Below are 27,649 nucleotides of genomic sequence, written 5' to 3'. Positions count from 1 at the left end.
GGTCCCTGGCGCAGTGAGGCAGCAGGGCTGACCACTGTCCCACTGTCATTCTGGCAGAAGGTTTTTATTTGGGAAGTTTGAAGTCTGGAGAAAGTTGACCGATTCAGTATTTCAGAGAAGGCAACTTAGTGCTTTGTCTGCTTCAGAGTAGAACAATGTAGCAAATAGTGTGGGAAAAATAAACTTGTGGAACTTTAACATGACAGTCAAGGCAGGGGGAACATGGCTTCCTTGGACAGTAGGCAAAGTTAGGACTGAAGACAAGGAGATTTTCACACTTTGGCTGAGGTAGTGAGAGTAAAAGGTTCTGGAATTTATCATCGAATTCCTACCGTGCAGAAGAAGGCCATTCGGCCCATCGAGACTGCACCAACTCTCTGACAGTGTATTTTACCCAAGTCCTCTCCCCAACCCCATCTCCATAATTCCATGGCAGGGTAAATCTGTGAGGTTATGGGGATAGGTCCCGGGTGAGATTGTGATTGGTGCAAACTTGATGGGCCGAATGACCTCCACCTGCTCTGCAGGAATTCTATGATTCTATAAGGCCACACATTTACCATGGCGAATCCACCTAACCCGCGTATCATTGGAGTGTGGGAGGAAACCGGAGCACCCGGGGGAAACGCACGCAGACACGGGGAGAACATGCAAACTCCACACAGACAGTTACCCAAGGCTGGAATTGAACCCGGGTCCCTGACGCTGTGAGGCAGCAATGTTAACCACTGGGCCACCGTGCCACCTCTGTTTAGTCAAGTAACAATTGCTAGAACATAGACTCTTTCCTCTTAATGGGTTTGGATCATTTAAGTGTCCTGGGTCTGGGTAAGATGTTCTTTTGGAGAATCGGTGCAGACTTGATGGGCTGAATGGCCTCCTTCTGCACTGTATGAATCTATGATGGGCTGAATGGCCTTCTTCGGCTCTCTAGGAATTGTGTTTATCTGGCCTTTGAATATTTATTGGACAAAATGTGGCTCCCGGAGATATTATCTGTCACTCAGTTCCACAATGAGTTTTGAAATGAATTATTAACTGGACTGCGAATTAAAGCTCGGCAAATTCTTGGTTTGTAATCTCGAGTTCCTGGTCCGAGCATGATTTTCATTGGCAAAGCTGTTATGTATTTACCAAGATTAACTTGAACTTTGGAGCTGCTACTGAAAAATAAATTCTAATCACCGGCTATCGAAAGGTGACGAGGAGAAACAATGAAAGATCCTCCGAATTGTTCAACTGACATTCCAAATTACTTACTTATTGGACATGATCAGAGTTATTAATCTTGGAGGTTGCAAAAGCATCGAAGGAGGTCATTCAACTCATTGTGCCTTTTCGAACCAGCTACCTAACTTACTCTTTCACCTCCTCTCTGTTAGAATGTGACAACTTTGTATTGGATGTAACGTGACCAATGGGAACAGGAGGTAAGGGTCAGCTGACCCAGTAAACCATGGAACCAATTACAGAGTGATGTAATAGTCAGCTGATCAGCTGATTCACTATAAATAAGGAACTATGTAGAATTGTGGGTAACTTGTATGGCCCCAGGGTTGACCCAAGTGTTGGAGTAATGAAGACTCTTTATTAAACCTTTTTCCTTGATTTACTTTCTGAAGTTAATTCTTTTATTGCTTGCAACTCAAGTACCCCTACTGTCGGATGAACACTCTGTCCACAAAGCTCCGCAAAATTTTTCTTCTCCTTTCTTTTTCATGTGTCTATCTTTTAAAAGTTATTATATTCCATCTGTTTCCATCATGCTTTCAGACCATAACAACTTGCTGGGTAAAAGAATTCTCCTCATCTCTCATGCATCCACTCCTCAATCAACTTGACGCTTTGATGATCTGGGTACCATCTTTAAAGACCGCCTCAGCACGCAGTGAGCATGCCAGGAAGTCACCTTCACCCGGATGCACCCCCCCCCGGCACTACCCTGACATAACTCTCTCTGATGAAGAGTCCAACCGACTCAAAATGCTCTGTTGTGGGTGGCACAGTGGTTAGCACTGCTGCCTCACAGCGCCAGGGACCCAGGTTCAATTCCCAGCTCGGTCACTGTCTCTGTGGAGTCTGCACGTTCTCCCCGTGTCTGTGTGGGTTTCCTCCCACAGTCCAAAAGATGTGCTGGTTAGGTACACAGGCCATGCTAAATTCTCCCTCAGTGTACCCGAACAGGTGCCGGAGTGTGGCGACTGGGGAATTTTGATAGTTAGTCTAACGTCCATCGTAGGGAAAATGTTAGAAGCCATTATTAAAGAATTAATAGCAAGGCAGTTTGATAACCTCAAGATAGTCAGGCAGGGGCAACATGGTTTTGTGAAAGGGAAATCATGTTTAATCAATTTATTAGAGTTCTTTGAGGAAGTAACATGCTCTAGATAAAGGGGAACCGGTGGATGTACTGTACTTAGAATTCCTCAGGGCATTTGATAAAGTGCCTCATCAAAGATTATTGTGGAAAATACAAATTCATGGTATAGAGGGTAACATATTGGCATGGAATGAAGATTGGCTGGCGAACAGGAAGCAGAGAGTAATAATAAATTATTTTTTTTCAGGTTGGCAACATGTGACAAGTGGTGTGCCACAGGGATCAGTGCTGGGACCTCAACTGTTCACAGTTTATATAAATGATTTTGATGAAGGGATCGATGGGATAGTTGTCATATTTGCTGATGACACAAAGATAAGTAGGATAGTAAGTTGTGAAGGGGACATAAGGAGGCAACAAAAAGATTTAAATAAGTTAAGTGAGTGGGCAACAATCTGGCAAATGCAGAATAATGTGTGAAAATGTGAAATTGTCCATTTTGGCAGAAAGAATAGAAATGAAGCATATTATCTAAATTGTAAGAGATTGTCAAGTTCTGAGGTACAGAGGTTTCCTAGTGCATGAATCACAGAAGGTTTGTGTGCAAGTATTTAGGAAAGCTGATGGAACATTTATTGCAAGGGAAATTGAATACAAGAGTAGGGAGGTTATGCTTCAGTTGTACAGGGCCAGAGTGAGATCACATCTGGAGTACTGAGTACAGTACTGGTCACCTTGTCTGAGAAAGGACGTAAATGTGTTGGAAATAGTTTAGAAAAGGTTTACCAGGCCACCTGGAAGGGTGGGTTGTCTTATGAGGAAAGGTTGGAGAGTTTGATCTTGTATCCACCGGAGTTTAGAAAATTAAGAGGCAATTTGATTGAAACATACAGACCCTGAGGGGTATTGACAGGGTGGATGTGGAGAGAACGTTACCTCTTGTGGGAGAATCTAGGCCAAGGGCACTGTTTAAAAATTAGGGGTGGCCCATTTAGAACTGAGATGAGGAGAAATATTTTTTCTCAGAGAGTGCTGAGTCTCCAGAACTTTCTTCCTGAGAAGGCATTGGAAGCAGAGTCTTTGAATATTTTTAAGGCAGAGGTAGATAGATTTTTGCAAAGCAAAGGGGTAATCGGTCATCGGGGTAGGTGGAAGGAACATTTGAAATTGCTATCAGATCAGCCGTGATATTATTAAATGGCAGAGGGGGCTTGAGGGGCCGAATGGCCTACCCCTGCTCCTCGTTTGTCTGTACGTTGGACAAAATCACAAGTCACAAGATCCTCCAACTTGCCGAGTTCAACAAGGTGGAGACCACCTTCTGGAAAATTCCATTTAGATGACAGGTCATTTCTCTTGCTTGGATGCCTACAGAATCCCTGAGCAGATAAGAACATAGGAAGATAGGAGATAGGATCAGGTGTAGACCACTCGCCCCCCCCCCCGCCCCCCCGCCACCCTCACACACACTCAGCAACCCCTCTCTCACACACACTCGCCTCTCTTTCTCTCCGCACCGGGCGATTCCCCCCTCATCTTCTCCAGAAGACAGCCTCTGATTAGACTGGCAGCTCTGCAGTGTTTATCAAATATCTCAATGTGCCTGTCCTGTCATGCTTTCCCTGGGGGTCTCCCATGGACCCCCTGGGTTCCGCAGACCCCAGTTTCTGACAGGTAATTCCACAAACAGTGCTGCCTGTGAGGGATATTACTGACTGGACAGAGGGCTAACTTCATGACTTGTGTCACACCTGCTTGGAGCACCGGTTCAGAGAATTGACTCACCTTGTAGGGTTAACATTTCAGCATTCCGTTTGTGCAGTTAATGACTGGTCTCAGAAAGTAAAAGGAATGCATTCAGTGCAAAGGAAGAAAGAAAGGACTTGCATTTATATAGCACCTTCCACATCCTCCCGGTGTCGCAAAACAAATTGCACCCAATCAACACTTTAGAAATGTTATTAGAACGTAGAACAGTACAGCACAGAACAGGCCCTTCAGCCCACGATGTTGTGCCGAGCTTTGTCTGAAACCCAGATCAAGCTATTTCCTCCCTATCATCCCGAAGTACTCCATGTGCCTATCCAATAGCTTCTTAAATGTTCCTAAAGTTTCTGACTCCACTATCCCTGCAGGCAGTCCATTCCATACCCCAACCACTCTCTGAGTAAAAAACCTACCTCGGACATCCTTCCTATATCTCCCACCATGAACCCTATAGTTACTGCTCCATTCACCCGAGGAAATAGTCTTTGAACGTTCACTCTATCTATCCCCCTCATCATCTTATAAACCTCTATCAAGTCTCCTCTCAACCTCCTCCGCTCCAAAGAGAAAAGCCCAAGTTCCCTCAACCTTTCCTCATAAGACCTACCCTCCAAATCAAGCAGCATCCTGGTAAATCTCCTTTGCACTCTTTCCAGTGTCTCCACATCCTTCTTGTAGTGAGGTGACCAGAACTGCACACCATATTCCAAATGTTGACCAGAACTGCACACAATATTCCAAATGTTATTGCGTTTGATGAATCTATGCATTCACGTTTATTAAATTGGCATATGAATAATAGGGGCTGGAATTCTCTGGCCATTCATGCCAGTGGGATTTTCCGGTCCTGCCAGCCGAGTCCCCCTCACCTGCGGGTTTCCCCCTAGCGTGGGGGTGACGTCAATGGCAATTCCCATTGGCAGCAGCGGGACCAGAGAATCCCACCATCAGCAAGCAACACGCCACCTCCTGCCAATGGGAAACACACGGCTGGGAGGCCAAAGAATCTCACCCATCATCTGTGTTCATAAGTGTGGTGGACCTCAGTTGTGCCTTTGTCCTATATGGAGCACCGTTGTGTGTGTTTGTCATACCTGGACACATCCCCTTCCAGTTTGGTTCCTCCCCTCGGCACCTAGTATAAAGGTGGCTGTCTCCTCCCCCTTGTTCAGTCCAGGTTGGTTATTTGTTGGGATCTGCTCCTGATTCTGTTGTGAATAAAAGCCTACACTTGTATTGGCACACAGGTAGTCTTTCACCTTATTGATAGCGCATCAATAAGTTCATAAGGTATCGGAGCAGAATTAGGCCATTCGGCCCATCGCGTCTGCTCCACCATTCGATCATGGCTGATATGCTCCTCATCCCCATTTTCCTGCCTTCTCCCCATAACCGTTCAACCACATTATCAATTAAAAATTGTCTAACTCCTCCTTAAATGTACTCACTGTCCCAGTATCCACCGTACTTTGGGGTAGCGAATTCCACAGATTCACAACCCTTTGGGAGCGAAAATGGAAAAAGATAATAAAGGAAACATTTGATTATAAATAGTATAGATGTTTATTTGTTGTGAGGCAAGATAAGAATTTAGAGACGTGATCCCCTTAATACCTGAGGCTGTTGCCCCAATGTCATAATGAGGCAACAAGTTGGATACAGACTCAACAAGTCAGTCTGGTTGGATGGTCTTTCCATACAACCGTGATATGTAACATCTAACATGTAGATATTCCTTTCTCCCACCCATTGTTGAAGGGCACTCCAACAGTGAGATAACGTACAGAGGAGTCATACAGGACAGGGATGGGGGGATATACATTTTGAAATATTATCCCAGATTTTGGACTGTCAGGTTTTTAGTTCCTGTGATTATAACGTGGACATTATCCTCCAAAGGGAATTCTTTTCATCCTCTCTGCTGTCTGTGATGCTTTGCCTTTCCCTGGGTGGGAGTGGGTGGGGGGGAGGGGGGGGGATGGAGAAGGGGAGTGACGTGTCTGCCCCTGGGGGGGGGAGGGGGGATGGAGAAGGGGAGTGACGTGTCTGCGCCTGTGGGGGGGGGGGGGGGGGAGATCCCTCCTCCGATCGGCTGCAGACTGGCAGCGCCCCCCCCCCCCCCCCATCCCCAGGGGCAGACACATCACTCCCCCCTTCTCCATCCCCCCCCCTCCAGGGAAAGGCAGAGCAAGGCCAGGAACGTGCAGGAGGCTGTCGACGGACTGCAGATCGGAAGGATGGTGGAGGGAGACCAGCGATCAAGCTAGGTCAGGGGTGTGCCTCCCAGGGGGGTCCGATCCCAGGGGGGTGGGGGGGCGGGGGGTTCTGCCGGCGGGGCCTGCCTCCCAGGGGAGTCCAATCGGGGGGGTGGGTGTGGGCTGCCGGGTTGTTTCGTAGGGGGGGTCCGCGAAGGATGGTCGGGGGGGGATTGGCTTCGGCGGTTCCCCTGCTGAATTGGAGTCCCATTCGGACTTTTATTCAGCAGGTCGTTTAATGCGCGGATGCGAAATGGGCCGCAACCTGGTAAAGTCGGATTCGTCGGTAAAGTTGGGCGCGAGCTTCATTAAGTTGATTTAAATGCACGCAAATGCATTTAAATCGTCGCGCCGGCCGATTCGGGCCCGCGCCCAGATCGGGGCTCGGTAAAGACGCGATCTGCCATGAGTCGGGTGCAGATCGCGAAATTTTGGTAAAATCGGGCCCAATGTATTTTGTATCATGTTTCTGGTGATAAGCCAGATCTGATAACAATGCTGAATTGTCTACAGCTGGCAGCCTACCCGCTGATACTGCAGAAGATCCTATCTCCCTAACCCCATGTATTTACCCTGTTAGTCCCCCTGACGTTATGGGGCAATTTTGTGTGTTTGTTTTAATCTGGGCTCATGCATTACTGTTATTCTTAGAGGTGTCCCCTGGGGTTTTCAGAATAGAGTTTGATTAGGTTGATTGATTGGAAGAAAATCATGAGTCGGTGGAGCTAGGCTTACAGAGAAAGAAAAAAAGCAGGCAGTTGCTGTTTAATTTTGAAAACAGCAGTAGCTCTATTCCTCTCTCTTTCTGGAATTCGAAGTCTTGGACCTGTCAGAATATTGGTATCTCTCTTCAGAGGTCTTCAAAAGGCAAGAGGTGTTTACTCCCCCTCTCTCTCTCACCGTGTGAAGACAAGGTTTTCCTCTGGAGGCTGCTGTCTAAGAGTCAGAAGACGGGTGTCTCTCTGTATCCCTGTCCCGAGGGGCTAAAAGACTGGAGGATTGGGAATTCATGTGAGCTGGTGTGCTTTTGCTAACTGATTCTGAAGAGGAGTTTATGTTGGATAGTCAGAAGCTTTTTCCCAGGGTGGAAGAGTCAATTACTAGGGGGCATAGGTTTAAGGTGCGAGGGGCAAGGTTTAAAGGAGATGTACGAGGCAGATATTTTACACAGAGGGTGGTGGGTGCCTGGAACTCGTTGCCGGGGGAGGTACTGGAAGCAGATACGGTAGTGACTTTTAAGGAGTGTCTTGACAAGTACATGAATAGGATGGGAATGGAGGGATATGGTCCCTGGAAGGGTAGGGGGTTTTAGTTAAGTCGGGCAGCATGGTCAGTGCAGGCTTGGAGGGCCGAAGGGCCTGTTCCTGTGCTGTAATTTTCTTTGTTCTTTGTCTATGGGAATATTGCTTAAATTGGAACCAATGACAATAGCTAACTGTTAAGATTTGTACTTTGTTAAGTTTAAGTATTTCAATTGGTAAAAGTTGTGCTAATTATTTTTGTTATATTTAACTATGTTATTAAACAAAGTTTGTTTTGATTAAAGCTTCCTAGTGGATCGGTAGAATCACACCTGGAGTGGAACACCTTATGCTCACGCTAATGCCAAAATCAAAAGTCTTTGGGTTGAGGATAACTTCACAATATGTTTTGGAGTTTCTGATCTGGTCCCTCCCCCCCACCCCGTCTGTATGCCACTGTGCTGCCCACCGTGTCTGCTGGGTCTGTCCTGCCAGTGGGACAGGACATACCCAGAATTGGTGATGGTGCTGTCTCGGACATTGTCTGTGATGTCAGGCTGTAATTTTGGCGCAAGTCATTTTACCCCTTGGGAGGCGAATGGGCAGAGCAGGATGCATGTCCCGTTATAGAACATGTTCAATTCTCACTGAAGATTGGGCAAGTTCTATAATAAACAGCCTATCAGCACCATCTATTCATTGTCCTCGCAGCGAAGGTGAAAAATTCTTCCTCATGTCTGCCTGGAACGTGAACAGTCCATCAGACCCTCGGGAATCTGGTTAGTGTTGAACATTCCCAATGCTGTCCAGTATACTGGTAGAAAATTAGAATCTCCCAGTTGGCCTGGAACGAGCTGCCAGAGGCAGTGGTAGAGGAGGGTACAATGTTGTCTTTTAAAAAACATTTAGACAGTTGCATGGGTACGAGGGTATAGAGGGATATGGGGCAAACGCGGACAACTGGGACTAGCTTAGTGGTTAAAAAAAAAGGTCGGCATGGACAAGTTGGGCCGAAGGGCCTGTTTCCATGCTGTAAACCTCCATGACTCTATGACTCCAGTTCTGAGCAATATTTGATCTCCCTTCGACTGCCGATCAAAGCCTCAAGTTGCTGTTCCTCGGGCCACAGAGGGTGACCTGGATTCCCGCTTGACTCTACATAGTTCCTTGGTGTCTACATGTTCTTTAGCAATATTCCGATTGCCAGGATAAGTGGTCCTGAAAGGAACGCCAACCCACGACGAACGATCAGCTGTTTAACAGATAAGACTTTACGAACACTCATATTTGGGTCAGAACTCTCCCCTCTCGACGGTTCAGTGCCGATGTTATTCTCCACTGGGCTGACATCGATGTCTTCAATGTTTCTTGAATAGACTTCTGTAAAGCAGAACCATAATGAAACATTGTGAGTTCAATATTATGCCAGCAAGCTAAGAGATAGCTTTCTTGGAACTATGTTCCTGCGAAAGGACCTGTTTCCATGCCGTAAACCTCCATGACTCTATGACTCCAGTTCTGAGCAATACTGTGAGCAATTTTGGGCCCCACACCTCAGGAAGGACATACTGGCACTGGAGCGGGTCCAGCGGAGATTCACACGGATGATCCCAGGAATGGTAGGCCTGACATACGATGAACGTCTGAGGATCGTGGGATTATATTCATTGGAGTTTAGGAGGTTGAGGGGAGATCTGATAGAGACTTACAAGATAATGAACGGCTTAGATAGGATGGACGTAGGGAAGTTGTTTCCATTAGCAGGGGAGATTAGGACGCGGGGGCACAGCCTTAGAATAAAAGGGAGTCACTTTAGAACAGAGATGAGGAGAAATTTCTTCAGCCAGAGAGTGGTAGGTCTGTGGAATTCATTGCCACAGAGGGCTGTGGAGGCCGAGACGTTGAGCGTCTTCAAGACAGAAATTGATAAATTCTTGATTTCTCGAGGAATTAAGGGCTATGGGGAGAGAGCGGGTAAATGGAGTTGAAATCAACCATGATTGAATGGTGGAGTGGACGCGATGGGCCGAATGGCCTTACTTCCGCTCCTATGTCCTATGTCTTATGGTCTAATATTTGATCTCCCTTCCACTGCTGATCAAAGCCTCAAGTTGCTGTTCCTCGGGCCACAGAGGGTGACCTGGATTCCCGCTTGACTCTACATAGTTTCTTGGTGTCTACATGTTCTTTAGCAATATTCCGATTGTTAGGTTGAGAGATTAGTGAGGTAAATGCATGGGTTACAGGGATAGAGCGGGGAGTGGGCCTGAGTAAGATGCTCTGTCGGAGATCTGGTGACCAAATGGCCTGCTTCTGCAATGTAGGGATTCTATGATTCTCTCAGCTCACCTGAAGGCTACACATGGCTTGTTCCCTCACTGCAAGGTCAAGGGGTGGCACCCGTGTGTGGGTTAGCTGGGTGGGGTTAAAAGGTGAGGGTACAGACTCAAGAGCAAGCATGGTTCAGAAATAATTACAAACTTGTAGCCTCTGGCCTTCTGATTTGGAGGCTACTGGATATCAGAAGAATGAAAGGTGATTTGATTGAAACATATCAGATCTTGAGGGGACTTCATAGAATCCCTACCTTGCACAAGCAGGCCATTCGGCCCATCGAGTCTGCACCAACCACAATTCAACCCAGGCCCTATACCCATAACCCCATGTATTTACACGACTAGTTTCCCTGACACTAAGGTCAATCAACCTGACCTGCATACCAGGGCGGCACGATGGCACAGTGATTAGCATTGCTGCCTCACAGCGCCAGAGACCCGGGTTCGATTCCCGGCTTGGGTCACTGTCTGTGCAGAGTCTGCACGTTCTCCCCGTGTCCGCGTGGGTTTCCTCCGGGTGCTCCGGTTTCCTCCCACACTCCAAAGATGTGCGGGTTAGGTTGATTACCCACGATAAATTGACCCCAGTTTCGGGAGGATTAGCAGGGTAAATATGTGGGGTTACAGGGATAGGGTGGGATTGTTGTCAGTGCAGGCTCGATGGGCTGAATGGCCTCCTTCTGCACAGTGGAGATTCTATGATTCTATGCTGGACAATTATCCGAAGTCAGTGAATATTAAAGAGGACACAAGGTGGGCTGACCTTGCCGTGTGAGTGCTCTAAATTCAGTTTGTAAGGTCAAACCTAAACCTGGTTAATATCCTTATTAAATTGGAACACACAGGGGTTTTGTATGGCCAACGTACTAAAAATAGCACACATGAGAATTTAAACTAATAGGTTGCCTAAATTGAGATAATCCCTTGATACTTTTCCCCCCCCCAATGATTAAAATCATTTATGAACCTATCTTATTTCAATTTTGACAGCATGTTGTACTGGACTGAATTATATTGGTGAAGAGTACCATTATCTTCTATCTCATAGAATCATAGAATCATAGAAGCCCTACAGTACAGAAAGAGGCCATTCGGCCCATCGAGTCTGCACCGACCACAATCCCACCCAAGCCCTACCCCCATATCCCTACATATTTTACCCACTAATCCCTCTAACCCACGCATCTCAGGACACTAAGGGGCAATTTTAATCATGGCCAATCAACCTAACCCGCACATCTTTGGACTGTACTGGCACAGTGGCACCTCAGTTCGATCCCGGCCTCGGGTGACTGTCTGAGTGAAGTCTACATGTTCTCCCCGTGTCTGCATGGGTTTTTTCCAGATGCTCTGGTTTCCTCCCACAGTCAAAAGATGTGCGGGTTAGGTGGATTGGCCTTGCTAAATTGCTCCTCAGTGTCCAAAGATGTGTAGGTTAGGTGGATTGGTCATGGTAAATTTTCCCTTAGTGTCCCAAGATGTGTAGGTTGGGAGATTAGTGAGGTAAATGCATGGGCTACAGGGATAGAGCGGGGAGTGGGCCTGAGTAAGATGCTCTGTCAGAGACTTGGTGACCGAATGGCGGCACGGTAGCACAGTGGTTAGCGGCGGTACGGTAGCACAGTGGTTAGCACTGCTGCTTCACAGCTCCAGGGTCCCGGGTTCGATTCCCGGCTCGGGTCACTGTCTGTGTGGAGTTTGCACATTCTCCTCGTGGCTGCGTGGGTTTCCTCCGGGTGCTCCGGTTTCCTCCCACAGTCCAAAGATGTGCGGGTTAGGTTGATTGGCCAGGTTAAAAATTGCCCCTTAGAGTCCTGAGGTGCGTAGGTTAGTGGGATTAGTGGGTAAATATGTGGGGGTAGGGCCTGGGTGGGATTGTGGTCGGTGCAGACTCGATGGGCCGAATGGCCTCCTTCTGCACTGTAGGGTTTCTATGATTCTATGATTCTATGAATGGCCTGCTTCTGCAATGTAGGGATTCTATGATTCTCTCAGCTCACCTGAAGGCTACACATGGCTTGTCCCCTCACTGCAAGGTCAAGGGGTGGCACCGTGTGTGGGTTAGCTGGGTGGGGTTAAAAGGTGAGGGTACAGACTCAATGGGCTGAATGGCCTTTTTCTGTACCGTAGAGATCCTATGGTTCTATGGGAGATTGGGCATGGATTTGTGTTATAATTCTTCCATGATGCACAGTTTAATACAGTGGTACCCATCAGAACTTCTTGTGGGCATGTTTATAACAGAGATGGAATGGCTTGAGGGGTATCTCTCCTGTCTCAAAGAACAAAGAAAATTACAGCACAGGAACAGGCCCTTTGGCCCTCCAAGCCTGCACCGACCTTGCTGCCCGACTGAACTAAAACCCCCTACCCTTCCGGGGACCATATCCCTCTATTCTCATCCTATTCATGTATTTGTCCAGATGCCCCTTAAAAGTCGCTATCATATCTGCCTCCACTACCTCCCCCGGCAGCGAGTTCCAGACACCCACCACCCTCTATGTAAAAAACTTGCCTCATACATCTCCTTTAAACCTTGCCCCTCGCACCTTAAACCCATGCCCCCGAGTAATTGACTCTTCCACCCTGGGAAAAAGCTTCTGACTATCCACTCTGTCCATGCCTCTCATAATCTTGTAGACTTCTATCAGGTCGCCCCTCAAAATCCGTCATTCCAGTGAGAACAAATCAAGTTTCTCCAACCTCTCCTTATTGCTCATGCCCTCCATACCAGGCAACATCCTGGTAAATCTTTTTTGTACACTCTCCAAAGCTTCCATATCTTTCCGGCGACCAGAATTGAACACTGTATTCCAAGTGTGGCCTAAGGTTCTTTTAAGCTGCAACATGACTTGCCAATTTTTAAACTCAGTGCCCCCGCCGATGAGGGCAAGCATGCCGTATGCCTTCTTGACTATCTTCTCCACCTGCATTGCCACTTTCAGTGACCTGCGTACCTGTACACCCAGATCCCTCTGCCCATCAATACTCGTAAGGGTTCTGCCATTTACTGCATATTTCCTATCTGTATTAGACCGTCCAAAATGCATTACCTGAGCGGGAAGGTTGACCTCCCATTTCCAGGACTGGTTAGCTATGAAAGCACCCAACATCTGAGCGTGGGCAAGCCAGCGTGTATTGGTGCTGTGCCCCAGACTGGCTGAATAGGGAGGGCTAGCGGGTATTGAATTTTGTTTTTATAAAACAGACTCACACTAAATTCCAAAGTGACGGTCGAGGTGACATTGTGACAGCCCCAAGTAACATGGGAAGAAGCTGAAAGGGGTGTCATTAGCATTTCACTAATAGAAACTGCCTATGTCAACCAACCAGTCACCCTAAGTTTAAAGAAAGCATTATTCTGTAAAATACTCTGTTAAAGTTCAATGGTGTGATTAAAGGCTGGCAAAAAATTGTTCATACCTGTTGAGATGTTCTCAGTTTGGCCACTGGAGGCGATTTGAGAGGGCTCCACATCTTTCTTCACACCTGCGATCAGTCGTGCCTTTTAACGAAACCCAGAAACGCATGAATTAAAGGGAAAGGATAGGCTTTCGATCCAAAAGAACAGTACAGCACAGGAACAGGCCCTTCGGCCCTCCAAGCCTGCGTCGATCACTTGTCCTATCTGGACCAGCCGCCTGTATCCCTCTATTCCCCGTCTGTGCATCCAGAGCACACCTTGTTACACACCCTTCCTGGGATCGCAGTGTATGTTAGCGTGCTCACCTCTCGTTCAGAAAGGTTTGGGTTCAAGGGCCTGAGCACCAAAGAATCGGGGCAGATGCTCCAGTGCAGTGCTGAAGGAGTGCTGCACTGTTGGAGGTGCTGTCTTTCAGATGAAGTGTTAAACTGAGGCCTCTCGGGTGGATGTGAAAGATCCCATGTCACTGTTTCCAAGAACAGCTAGTTATCCCTGGTATCCCAGCCAATATGTATCCCTCAACATCATAAAAAAAACATGGTATCTGGTCATTATCAAATTTGTGGGAGCTTGCTGTGCACCATTTGGCTGCCATGGCAACTCCGACAGTAATTAATTGGCTGTAAAGTGATTTGGGATGTCTGGTGTAGCGACAAGACACTATATATGAGTCAGATTGACATCCCATAGTCCAGGCTAGTGTCAGTCCCATAGTCCAGGCTAGTGTCAGTCCCATAGTCCAGGCTAGTGTCAGTCCCATAGTCCAGGCTAGTGTCAGTCCCAGAGTCCAGGCTAGTGTCAGTCCCATAGTCCAGGCTAGTGTCAGTCCCATAGTCCAGGCTAGTGTCAGTCCCATAGTCTAGGCTAGTGTCAATCCCAAAGTCCAGGCTAGTGTCAGTCCCATAGTCCAGGCTAGTGTCAGTCCCAGAGTCCAGGCTAGTGTCAGTCCCATAGTCTAGGCTAGTGTCAATCCCAAAGTCCAGGCTAGTGTCAGTCCCATAGTCCAGGCTAGTGTCAGTCCCAGAGTCCAGGCTAGTGTCAGTCCCAGAGTCCAGGCTAGTGTTAGTCCCAGAGTCCAGGCTAGTGTCAGTCCCATAGTCCAGGCTAGTGTCAGTCCCAGAGTCCAGGCTAGTGTCAGTCCCATAGTCCAGGCTAGAGTCAGTCCCAGAGTCCAGGCTAGTGTCAGTCCCATAGTCCAGGCTCTTCCTCCCAGAACACATCAAACTGAGTCACATTCAAACTCAGGTAGCAGAGGTAGTCTGACTTTCACCAAGAACATTAAGGGTCAAAACATAGAAACATTGAAACTAGAAGCAGCAATAGACCATTTGGCCTTTCGAGCCTGCTCCACCATTCATTTTGATCATGGCTGATCATCAAATTCAATACCCTGATTCCCCCCCTCTTCCTCCCATATCCCTTGATCCCTTTCACCCCGAGAGCTATATTCTAATTCCTTCTTGAAATCACACAATGGCCAAAACTTTACCACCTCTATCCTCAAACTATGACCCCTAGTTCTGACTCCCCCACCATCGGGAACATTGTTCCTGAATCTACCCTGTCTAACCCTGTTAGAATTTTATAAGTTTCTATGAGATCCCCTCTCACTCTTCTAAACTCCAATGAATATAATCCTAACCGACTTAGTCTCTCCTCATATGACAGGCCTGCCATCCCAGGAATCAGCCTGGTAAACCTTCGCTGTACTCCCTACATAGCAAGGACATCCTCCCTCTGATAAGGACACCAAAACTGTTCACAATTTACAATTTTCTCGAAGGAATGTTTTTCCCAATTTGCCCTATGGAGAGGTGGCACAGTGGCGGGTTCCTGTGCAATGTGCCACAGATAAAGGCAAAATAATGGGGATGCTGGAATCTGAAACAAAGACAGGAAATACTGGAAAATCTCAGCAGGTCTGACAACATCTGTGAGGAGAGAATAGAGCCAGCGTTTCGATATCCAGACTCAAAATGTTAGTTCTATTCCTAATGTGCCACAGAGTTGTTGCCAACTGCGATTCCTTCAGTATTTCAGGTTCCAACTGTGCTGTTGAGGGAGATACATGGACACTAGGAGGCACTTTACCATTGGGAGGTAGGCAAAATGGCTGCCTAGCAACCCGGAGGCTCTCTGAGTTAGCCCCCTGGCGACCAGATGAAGAATGCCAATGAGAGAGCAGCAATGGCTGCCTCCTCCCCCAGCTGGTGTCACGCATGGTATGGGGAGACAAGAGAGAAGAGAGATGCTCAAGAATATCAGAAATTATTGGCACAATCATGAATTTCTATGACCTGCTTCTTACCTTAATGGATGCTTCATTCCAATTGATTTTGTAAATCACTATCTGATAGAAAGCAAACTGGCAAAACACACAAATGATCATTCCGTACCAGTAACCTGCAAAATAGCCACAGTGCAGTCAGTTCTGAGGCAACTCTGTTAAGATTTCCACCTCCCCCCGCCGCCCCACCCTTCCCCCGCGCCAGCATTTGATCCCCTTTACTATTCCTCAGTGAGTGTCATGATGTGGAGATGCTGGCATTGGACTGGGGTGTGGCACAGTAAGAAGTCTCACAACACCAGGTTAAAGTCCAACAGGTTTATTTGGTATCACGAGCTTTCGGAGCGCCGCTCCTTCATCAAGTGAGTGGAGAGGTAAGTTTCACAAACACGGCAGATACAGACAAAGGCACAATTGCACGATAATGGATTATTATCTTGCAATTGTGCCTTTGTCTATATCTGCCGTGTTTGTGAACCTACCTCTCCACTCACCTGATGAAGGAGCAGCGCTCCAAAAGCTTGTGATTCCAAATAAACCTGTTGCACTTTAACCTGTGATGCGCGATTAAATCACTCGGGAGGCTGGATCGTACCCGGGAAATAAAGGCTTTTATTAGTAACAAGAATGGAGCATACTGCTTAACAATACAATCCCAGACTAAAGGGTCACTAGGCAGTGCAGTGACCTTTATACTCCTACAGGTAGGCGGAGCCAACCGGAGTGTACCACAGAACAATACCAACAGGTGGAACACCCCAACCCTAACCCCAACAGTAACAAGAGTAACATATGTACAGGTACCCCTAGTGATCACCATCTATGGTTCAGTACCCATAGTGATCACCATCTATGGTTCAGTACCCATAGTGGTAACCATCTATGGTTCACCACATTCTGGTGTTGGGAGACTTCTTACTCAATGAGAGCATGTAACACTGATGGGACCACAGTGTCAATGGATATCAATGACTTTAGCGTCAGTGTTCACACCTGGGAAGTTATTCAAAGCCTGAGTGTCAAACCATGGTCGAGAAAATTCCTTTTGACAGACCTTCCAAAGTGACGGCTCCCATTAACACAAGGGACACTCACTAGTGAGCCTATCAGCAGCAAGTGTGGGAGAAAAACAATCTGTGATTGGAGGAGCAGCAAACACCAGTGGTGGTGGTGGGTTTGGGGCCTAAGGAGTCCTGGGGAGCTGAGCACTAGGACAAGGAGGGACAGAGAACAAGACCCAGTTAGCATCGATGCCAGGGAGTGGGGCCCAGGTATCCAGAGGGGGACAAGGAGAGTTGGAGCAGAGCTCAGGCATGCCCGCATAGTGCACAAGGCAACAGGAGCGAGGCCCACTGACATTTGAGTAAGTGAGTAACTGGAGATTGTGCGTGTGAGAGAGAGAGAGGGTATGAGAGGGGAGAGAGAGGGTGAGAGATGGCAGAGGGTGAGAGTGTGAGGGAGGTGAGAGGGAGTGTGTGTGAGGGGGAGTGTTTATATGAGGGGTGTGTAAGGGAGTGTGTGTGCGCAAGGGGGAGTGTGCGCGAGGGGGAATGTGCGCGTGTGAGTGCGTAGAGTATATCCGTATACCTGGCCCCCCCACTTCCCCCCCCCCCCCCCCCCCACCCCCCTCCCCTCCCCTCCCCCCACACACACACACACACACGCACGATCAGTATGCTCCCATCCACTCTCACAGGGCATGATGCTGATTGACTGATTCCTGAGACTGGGAGTGAGCCCGGAACTTGCACTCTCACCCCTTTACACATTAATCCTCCTCTTTATTTACCACTCATTGTTATTTTTACTCAGCAAGTTGTTTTTACCCATACCTCAGTTTAAAAAAAAACATATTTAATTTTGTGCCGCAAAGTATTTTTCCCAAATTTGCTCAGTGGCCTTGAGTGAGAAACATGTTGGAACGTGTCCCTCCCTCCTGCCGTGTGGAAAGGTTGGACAAGCCCGGTCTCGGTGAATCTTGGGATTTTCTACCCCAAAGGACTGTGGAAGCTCAATCACTGAACGTGTTCAAGACAAGATTTCTGCATACTAATCTGGGAATAATGGGCAAAGACAAACAACACACACTCGGATGGCACGGTGGCACAGTGGTTAGCACGGCTGCCTCACAGTGCCAGGGACCCGGGTTCAATTCTGACCTCAGGTCACTGTCTGTGTGGAGTTTGCACATTCTCCACGTGTCTGCGTGGGTTTCCTCCGGGTGCTCCAGTTTTTTCCCACAGTCCAAAGATGTGCGGGTTAGGTTGATTGGCCATGCTAAATTGTCCCTTAATGTCAGGGGGATTAGCAAGGTAAATATGTGGGGTTAGGGGAATAGGGCCTGGGTGGAATTGTTGTCGATGCAGATTCGATGGGCCAAATGGCCTCCTTCTGCGCTGTAGTGATCCTATGATTCTATGATTCAAATGCCCTGGTCCCCCCATGCCGACACTATAGTTAAGAAAGCCCACCAACGCCTCTCCTTTCTCAGAAGACTAAGGAAATTTGGCATGTCAGCTACGACTCTCACCAATTTTTACAGATGCACCTTAGAAAGCACTCATTTTGGATGTATCACAGCTTGGTATGGCTCCTGCTCTGACCAAGACCACAAGAAACTACAAAGGGTCGTGAATGTAGCCCAATCCATCACTCAAACCAACCTCCCATCCATTGACTCTGTCTACACTTCCCGCTGCCTCGGGGAAAAGCGGCCAGCATAATCAAGGACACCACACACCCCGGACATTCTCTCTTCCACCTTCTTCCATCGGGAAAATGATACAAAAATCTGAGGTCACATACCAACCGACTCAAGAACAGTTTCTTCCCTGCTGCCATCAAACTTTTGAATGGGCCTATCTTATATTAAGCTGAGCTTTCTCTATACCCTATCTGCCACAGCAACACTACATTCTACACTCTCTCCTTTCCTTCTTTATGAATGGTGCTTTGTCTGTATAGTGCGCAAGAAACAATACTTTTCACTGTATACTAATACATGACTGGGTATTACTGGGGGTGGCACGGTAGCACAGTGGTTAGCACTGCTGCCTCACAGCACCAGGGACCCGGGTTCGATTCCTGGCTTGGGTCACTGTCTGTGTGGAGTTTGCACACTCTCCCCGTGTCTGCGTGGGTTTCCTCCGGGTGCTCCGGTTTCCCCCCCAACAGTTCAAAGATGTGCAGGTTGGGTGAATTGGTCATGATAAATTCTCCCTCAAGTGGGCCCGGACTGTGGCGACTCAGGGATTTTCATAGTAACTTCATTGCAGTGTGAATGTAAGCCTTACTTGTGACACTAATAAACAAACTTTAATGCATTATGTTAAGCTGAACTTTCTCTTCACTCTATCTATCACTGTACATTCTGCACTCTCTCCTTTCCTTCTCTATGAACGGTATGCTTTGTCTGTATAGCGCGCAGGAAACAATACTTTTCACTGTATACTAATACGTGTGACAATAATAAATCAAATCAAAAATTTCCTACCTCTGATCCCAAACTTTGCAGCAAACATCAGCGAGATTCCAATGGGAGAACCAATGAGGTAAAATCCCACAAAGTTACCAATAGCTCCCAACATTTGCTTCCCTGCCCCTCGCAGCACTCCTCCATTCACACTCTGTGGAACAGGCGAATTAAACATGTTTTTACTCCCTCTGAGGTAAGAATATCGAGGAATAAAGAGCTAACAGGAGTAGTGGGGTAATGAGCCATGATCTGATCGAATGGAGGAGCAGACTGGAGGGACTGACTGGCCTCCTCCTGTTCCTATGAGTACGACAATGCAAACATTCCTGTGTCAACTCATTATCTTCCTCATTTTAACAACTAGAGTGAAGATCTTGTAAAAGTAGCAAAGTGAAACTCTGGGTGGAATCTCCCCCTGCCCCACCATCGACATGGTGGGAGAGAGAGGACAATCCCGTGGGAACAGGAAAACCAGTCTCCCTCCGGTTGGGATTGTGGTGAACCACTGTAACACTGTCTGTATATGGGATATGTCTGGACACGCCCCTGCTGCCTCAACCCGGGGCTCCGCCCTCCTCGGGGTATAAAGGTGGCTGCTCTCCGCCCCTTTTGCCTCAGTTTGGGTTAGCCATCGGTTTGGGAGTGCTTCTGTTCTTGTTAATAAAATTGATGCACCATTGATTCACGCAAAGACGAGATGTTGCGGAACAACAGGCTTTTATTAACAAGAACAGAAGCACTCCCAAACCGATGGCTCACCCGAACTGAGGCAAAAGGGGCGGAGAGCAGCCACCTTTATACCCCGAGGAGGGCGGAGCCCCGGATTGAGGCAGCAGGGGCATGTCCAGGCATATCCCATATACAGACACTATTACAGTGGTTCACCACAGGGATTTGACGATGGGAACTTGCCGTCCTGTCATTTCGAGCTAATGGCGTGTCACCAAACAAGTGCTGTCGTATGAGGAACGGTTGAGGACTCGATGGAGTTCAGAAGGATGAGGGGGGATCTTATTGAAACTTACAGGATACTGCGAGGCCTGGATAGAGTGGATGTGGAGAGGATGTTTCCAGTAGTGGGAAAAACTCGAACCAGAGGGCACAACCTCAGGCTAAAGGGACGATCCTTTAAAACAGAGATGAGGAGGAATTTCTTCAGCCAGAGAGTGGTGAATCTGTGGAACTCTTTGCCGCAGGAGGCTGTGGAGGCCGGGTCATTGAGTGTCTTTAAGACAGAGATAGATAGGTTCTTGATTAATAATGGGATCAGGGGTTATGGGGAAAAGGCAGGAGAATGGGGATGAGAAAAAAAGCAGCCATGATTGAATGGCGGAGAAGATTCGATGGGCCGAGTGGCCTAATTCTGCTCCTATGTCTTATGGCCTAAGCGTAACTGATTAACTGTACTGGTAACGTAACTGGTACGCTTACCTGATGAAGGGGCAGCGCTCCGAAAGCTAGTGGCTTGTGCTACCAAATAAACCTGTTGGACTTTAACCAGGTGTTGTGAGACTTCTTACATGGTCTAAGCCACAGGCCGTTTGCAACTCATTCATAGAATCATAGAATCCCTGCAGTGCAGAAGGAGGCTATTTGGCCCATTGAGTCTGCACCGACCACAATCCCACCCAGGCCCTATCCCCCTACCCCAGGTATTGACCCTGGCTATTCCCCCTGACATTATGGGGCAATTTACCACGGCCAATCCACCTAACCCGCACATATTTGGACTGTGGGAGGAAACCGGAGCACCCGGAGGAAACCCACGCAGACACGGGGAGAATGTTCAAATTCAATACAGACAGTGACCCAAGGCTGGAATTGAACCCGGGTCCCTGGTTCTGTGAGGTAGCAGTGCTAACCACCATGCCACCTGATTGATGGAATTCAAATGAACCCCTAATGTCCCAGTCCCCATTCAGTGCGGTGACTTTGCGATGGAAACTTCACTGACCCTGGTGGTGCGGATGATATTGTTCACCCTTGTCCCGCACTGCAGGGCTGTCCCCGGGCGTGTACCATGCACACTCAGCACCCTGAAACTCCCATAAAGGGTTGGTGAGTCAAGTGGGCCTCCTTCTTCCATCCCATGGGACAGAGCACGTACCTCCTGTTCTCCCCTGCATTTAGCGGGACTTCCAGGGAATCGTCGCTGAATCTTGGCGCTAGTGCTGCAAGGTCTATCCCAGCCATTCCACGGAGTGCACCTCAGAGCCAGATAAAGCTGCACCTGTCCGGGCACTTTGTAAATACGCTGCCCAGACATGGTGGCAGGGCATGTGACTTCCTGCCCACCCTGCTGCTAACGAGGTTGGGAAACCCTTAGGGCGGCACGGTGGCACAGTGGTTAGCACTGCTGCCTCACAGCGCCAGAGACCCAGGTTCGATTCCCGGCTTGGGTCATTGTCTGTGTGGAGTTTGCACATTCTCCCCGTGTCTGTGGGGTTTCCTCCGGGTGCTCCAGTTTCCTCCCACAGTCCGAAAGACGTGCTGGTTAGGTGCATTGGCCGTGCTAAATTCTCCCTCAGTGTTACCTGAACCGGTGCCGGAGTGTGGCGACTAGGGGATTTTCACAATAACTTCATTGCAGTGTTAATGTAAGCCTACTTGTGACAATAATAAATAAACTTAAACTTTAATGGGCCCAGCATCGCCTGAGTGGTTGCAGCTTTATAGAACCTTAGTTAGGTTGCACTTGGAATATAGTGTTCAATTCTGGTCGCCACACTACCAGAAGGATGTGGGGGCTTTGGAGTGGGTACAGAAAAGATTTACCAGGATGTTGCCTGGTATGGAGGGCATTAGCTATGAGGAGAGATTGGAGAAACCTGGTTTGTTCTCACTGGAGCGACGGAGGTTGAGGGGAGACCTGATAGAAGTCTACAAGATTATGAGAGGCATGGACAGAGTGGATAGTCAGAAGCTTGTTCCCAGGGTGGAAGAGTCAATTACTGGGGGCATAGGTTTAAGGTGCGAGGGGCAAGGTTTAAAGGAGAAGTATGAGGCAGATTTTTTACACAGAGAGTGGTGGGTGCCTGGAACTTGTTGCCGGGGGAGATAGTGGAAGCGGATACGGTAGTGACTTTTAAGGGGCGTCTTGACAAGTACATGAATGAGATGGGAATAGAGGGGGTTTTAGTTCAGTCAGCATCATGGTCAGTGCAGGCTTGGAGGGCCGAAGGGCCTGTTCCTGTGCTGTACTTTTCTTTGTTCTTTGATTTAATTTCCTGCTGGGATCCACAGAGAGCAATATTCCTGCTTCCTCTGCCGGGAGCTGGAACCAAAAATCTTCTTGTCAATTTGCAAAGTCAAAGGTCAGGTAAAAGCCACGGATGCACATTGCACTGAAAGGAGATCATATCTCCAATAATTTTAATTTTGAGTGCAAATTATTGGTTTAATTTCTTCAGGGTTCAGTTGAAATACTCAGTTGAAAAAAGGAAATTGTCATCGACTTCAGGAAGTGTAAAGGAGAACATGCTCCTGTCTACATCAACGGTGACGAAGTAGAAAGGGTCGTGAGATTCAGATTTTTAGGCGTCCAGGTCACCAACAACATGTCCTGGTCCCCCCCATGCCGACACTATAGTTAAGCCCACCAACGCCTCTACTTTCTCAGAAGACTACCGAAATTTGGCATGTCAGCTACGACTCTCACCAACTTTTACAGATGCACCAAAGAAAGCATTCCTTCCAGATGTATCACAGCTTGCTATGGCTCCTGCTCTGCCCAAGACCACAAGAAACTACGAAAGGTCGTGAATGTAGCCCAATCCATCACGCAAACCCAGCCTCCCATCCATTGACTCTGTCTACACTTCCCGCTGCCTCGGCAAAGCAGCCAGCATAATTAAGGACCCCACGCACCCCGGACATTCTCTCTTCCACCTTCTTCCGTCGGGAAAAAGATACAAAAGTCTGAGGTCACGCACCAACTGACTCAAGAACAGCTTCTTCTCTGCTGCTGGCAGACTTTTGAATGGACCTACCTTGCATTAAGTTGATCTTTCTCTACACCCTAGCTATGACTGTAACACTACATTCTGCACTCTCTCCTTTCCTTCTCTATGAACGGTATGCTTTGTCTGTAGAGTGCACAAGAAACAATACTTTTCACTGTGTGTTAATACATGTGACAATAATAAATCAATTCAAATCAAATCAAATACTCACGGCCAATGCGTCAATGAATTGGTTAGCTGTGACTATCGGTAATACTCTCCCAACTAATTGAATAATTTCTCTGTAAGAGGGAGAGGGCAGTGTCAAGGGAGCTTTCGGGCGTAGTTGAATTCACTTTGTAAATTACATGCAGTTGTGCTTTTAATGTGTGTGGCATTGCTATTTCCTTTTTACTCACTGGTCAGTGGTGAAGACATAACCGACCACACCGCTGACTGCTTCCAGTGCGGCACAAATCACCAAAGCACAGATCCCTGTCCAAATGGAAGCAAAGGAATTTACTGCTGAAAGTTTGATTCACAAATAATTTTAATAGAACATAGACATAGAACATAGAACAGTACAGCACAGAACAGGCCCTTCGGCCCACGATGTTGTGCCGAGCTTTATCTGAAACCAAGATCAAGCTATCCCACTCCCTACCATCCTGGTGTGCTCCATGTGCCTATCCAATAACCGCTTAAATGTTTCTAAAGTGTCTGACTCCACTATCACTGCAGGCAGTCCATTCCACACCCCAACCACTCTCTGCGTAAAGAACCTACCTCTGATATCCGTCCTGTATCTCCCACCACGAACCCTATAGTTATGCCAAATTTTGACCAACTAATCCGTTATCAATTCCAGGCACCCCACTTAAAAGTAAAGCAGCAAGTCGGACACTTTTATCCACTTTTATCGCCTTTCTCCAGCATCTGTGAGACTTGAGCGCATAATCCAGGCTGATGTAATAGTGGGGGTGCTACTGTTATAAAGCGGAGGTGGATTCCCCCCCCCCTCTGAGAACTAACACCGAATCACCCAAAGAGGAGTCCCTCACTCTATAATCTGTAAAAGGTGTGTGTGAAGTGGTGTGACCCGATCTTCAGCCACCCCTAGTGGTTAAATCAAAATAACTCCCTGACACTCTCTGTACGATCAATGCGTAACAATTTATTTACCTAGCCAACAGTGAGCAAATTAACTAAGCTATCAACAAACTGAATAAATCCCTCCTAACTATCCTCGAGTAAAATAATATTTTAATGGTACGCTGTTCAAATAAATACAATTCCCACTGATTAACAAAAATAGAATTTAGTCACTCTCTAAATTACAACCAGGTTTTGTGCTTCCAGAATATTCATTCATTCATTCATATTCAGATGGATAGATAGAATCGCTCTCTCTCTTGAGAGAGAGAGAGCGAGAGCGAGTTGAGAACTGGGAGCTGTTCGCTCTGGCAGATGGCAGTTGCTCTACTCTGTTTGTCCCACTGCCCCCGTCTTTTATACCTGTGATGACATATCAAAATTTCCCAACATTAAGATTGGTTCTAGGTTGTCAAAACCCCCCCATCATATTTAAATTTAATAGGTTCTTGGTATCTAAGTTCCTGATTCAAGTTGATTGGCTAAATTCAAAAGCCTGTTGTCTTGGTAACACTGCTGCATGGCCTTTTGATACTAATGTTTCAGTCTGGGCTCTCTGTGTGTACTTGCATTTTAAATCTCTAAGCACAGAAAAAGCACCACCTTTTTTCGGGACCGTGCAATGCTTTCCCCCCCCCTGCCCGCCGCCCCACCCCCAACCCCCCGAGCATTTTACAATTTTACAAACACCAACTCTAACTTCCTACCTCCCAATCTACAATTACTCTACCCAACTTTGCCACACTACGTTGTTGGAGGTTCCAACATTTGGCTGGTGCATGGAATAGAGGCTTTGAATTCCCACACGGGCAGAGGTAAACGATTCCATGGCACTATTTCGACAAAGAGCAGGGTGTTATCCCGACTAATATGTACCTCTTGAACAATAGGTTACCTGGTTGCGATAACTTTGCTGCTTGTGGGTCCTTTCCATGAGAAAATTGGCTGCTGTGTTTCCTACACTTAACAGAGACCACACTTAAAATATTTTCATTGACTTCGAATCATCCTCATGTCATGAAAGGTGTCATGTAAATGTAAGGCCTTATTTTTTTTTCATTGTTATTAGGGACCACATCAGAAACTCCAAGGTATATTATGCAGTTAGCCTAGATCCCAACTTTTGCATTTGATTTTCGCATTAGGGTGGGCATAAGGTGTTTCACTCCATGTATGATTCAAGTGACCGACTAGGAAGCTTTTACCAAAACAAACTTCATTTAAGAACACAGTTAGAATGTAACAAAAAGAATTAGCATAACTTTTACCAATGAAAATACTTAAACACATCATAGTAAAATTCATAACAACTCGCTATCTCTATTAGTCATACAGTCATTTACAGCATAGAAACAGGCCCTTCAGCCCAACTTGTCCATGCCACCCAGCTTTTACCACTAAGCTAGTCCCAATTGCCCGCATTTGGCCCATATCCCTCTATACCCATCTTACCCATGTAACTGTCTAAATGCCTTTTAAAAGACAAAATTGTACCCGCCTCTACTACTACCTCTGGCAGCTTGTTCCAGACACTCACCACCCTCTGTGTGAAAAAATTGCCTCTCTTGACCCTTTTGTATCTCTCCCCTCTCACCTTAAACCTATGCCCTCTAGTTTTAGACTCCCCAGCCTTTGGGAAAGGATGTTGACTATCTACTTCATCTATGCCCCTCATTATTTTATCGACCTCTATAAGATTACCCCAAAGCCTCCTACACTCCAGGGAAAATGTCCTAGTCTATCCTTATAACTCCAATTTAAAGCAATATCTCATAGATATACATCATTCTTCAGAATTAGTTAGCATAAAAAACAAGTGTACTCATGTGATGCTAGATTTCCAGCCTTTTAACACTTGTTAGTAGTCAGTAGTTTCCAGAGAAGGATATATCCTCAAACAACAAAACATCAGAGAAGTAATCCTAAACTCTGGCAGCTCCCAATCGTCAAACTTCAAAGATGGGAAAAGAGAAGCATTGCTCCCTCTCTCAACTCAGTAGCATCCAAACAGCAACTAACCTTTAATTCTCTGCGTAAGCCTAACTCCACCCAGTCATATGTCCCCACCTGCCAACTAACCTAATCAAGCCCTACTCTGCAAAATTCCTGGGGAACACACTAAAATCAACAGAACAGCATTAGTCCAGATGAAAACAAACCTTGCAGCAATTAAGATCAATTACGCTGATGCAGTAACAATAGAGGATGCCGGTTATAGACAGAACACCACCAATAAAATGGAAGGGACTGCTAAAAAACATTCTGCGCAGAAACATGATTGAAATACACATCTTAAAGGCCCAGTATCATCACATAGAGTCATAGATTCATAGAGGTTTACAGCATGGAAACAGGCCCTTCGGCCCAACTTGTCCATGCCGCCCTTTTTTTTAAACGCTTAAACTAGTCCCAATTGCCTGCATTTGGCCCATATCCCTCTATACCCATCTTACCCATGTAACTGTCCAAATGCTTTTTAAAAGACAAAATTGTACCCTCCTCTACTACTGCCCCTGGCAACTTGTTCCAGACACTCACCACCCTCTGTGTGAAAAAATTTGCCCCTCTGGACACTTTTGTATCTCTCCCCTCTCACCTTAAACCTATGCCCTCTAGTTTTAGACTCCCCTACCTTTGGGAAAAGATATTGACTATCTAGCTGATCTGTGCCCCTCATTGTTTTATAGATCTCTATAAGATCGCCCCTCAGCCTTCTACGCTCCAGGGAAAAAAGTCCCAGTCTATCCAGCCTCTCCTTATAACGCAAACCATCAAGTCCCGATAGCATCCTGGTATTAGTGGAACTTTTCCCACAGTATGAACATTACTGGATGAAAAGCAAATGACAAGGAACATACAGATGAATAAAGTGTGAGGTTTCACAAGCACATTGTTGTCAAATAGTGTAATGAATTGCAACTGAGGGACTCACCGATGCACCACAAAGCAACTTTAGCAGAATTTTTAGCTTCCTCTGGGCTTCCAGCACCCAGGGCGCTACCCACACGAACAGCTGCCGCTATGTTGTATCCCACAGGTGGCTGTGGGAGAAAGAAGACACCAGATGACGCTGTGTAGAATTATGTAGGCTATACGGCACAGAAACAGCCCCATCAGCCCATATCAGGGTTTATGTTCCACTCACATTGTCTCCCATCTTTCCTTATCCAATTCTATCATCATAACTCTCCATGGGCGTCATGGTGGCACATTGGTCAGCATTGCTACCTCACAGCACCGGGGACCCGGGTTTGATTCCCGGCTCGGGTCCCTGTCTGCGTGGAGTTTGCACGTTCTCCCCGTGTCTGCATGGGTTTCCTCCGGGTGCTCCGGTTTCCTCCCACAGTCCAAAGATATGTGGGTTAGGGTGCATTGGCCATGCTAAATTCTCCCTTGGTGTACCCGAACAGGTGCCGGAGTGTGGCGACTAGGGGATTTTCACAGTAACTTC

General features: G+C 47.1%; 1 protein-coding gene across 1 annotated transcript in view; it reads right to left on the bottom strand.

Annotated features, from left to right (window-relative positions):
- Nucleotides 1–8,757: 8,757 nt before the first annotated feature.
- LOC144501865 (multidrug and toxin extrusion protein 1-like) overlaps nucleotides 8,758–27,649 on the bottom strand; it is a 49,132-nt gene continuing 30,240 nt past the window's right edge. Inside the window, exons 11-17 of the mRNA XM_078225910.1 lie at nucleotides 27,131–27,239; nucleotides 23,466–23,541; nucleotides 23,279–23,348; nucleotides 19,124–19,256; nucleotides 15,652–15,746; nucleotides 13,343–13,424; nucleotides 8,758–8,963 (exon numbers count right to left, since the gene is read on the bottom strand). Coding sequence (XP_078082036.1) covers nucleotides 8,758–8,963; nucleotides 13,343–13,424; nucleotides 15,652–15,746; nucleotides 19,124–19,256; nucleotides 23,279–23,348; nucleotides 23,466–23,541; nucleotides 27,131–27,239 — 771 coding nt within the window. The remainder of the gene's footprint in view (nucleotides 8,964–13,342; nucleotides 13,425–15,651; nucleotides 15,747–19,123; nucleotides 19,257–23,278; nucleotides 23,349–23,465; nucleotides 23,542–27,130; nucleotides 27,240–27,649) is intronic.

This window comes from Mustelus asterias, chromosome 12 (genome assembly GCF_964213995.1).
Source record: "Mustelus asterias chromosome 12, sMusAst1.hap1.1, whole genome shotgun sequence".
NCBI lineage: Eukaryota > Metazoa > Chordata > Chondrichthyes > Carcharhiniformes > Triakidae > Mustelus > Mustelus asterias.
Note: the sequence above shows the minus strand (reverse complement) of the source record. Positions and strands in the feature narration are given on the sequence as shown.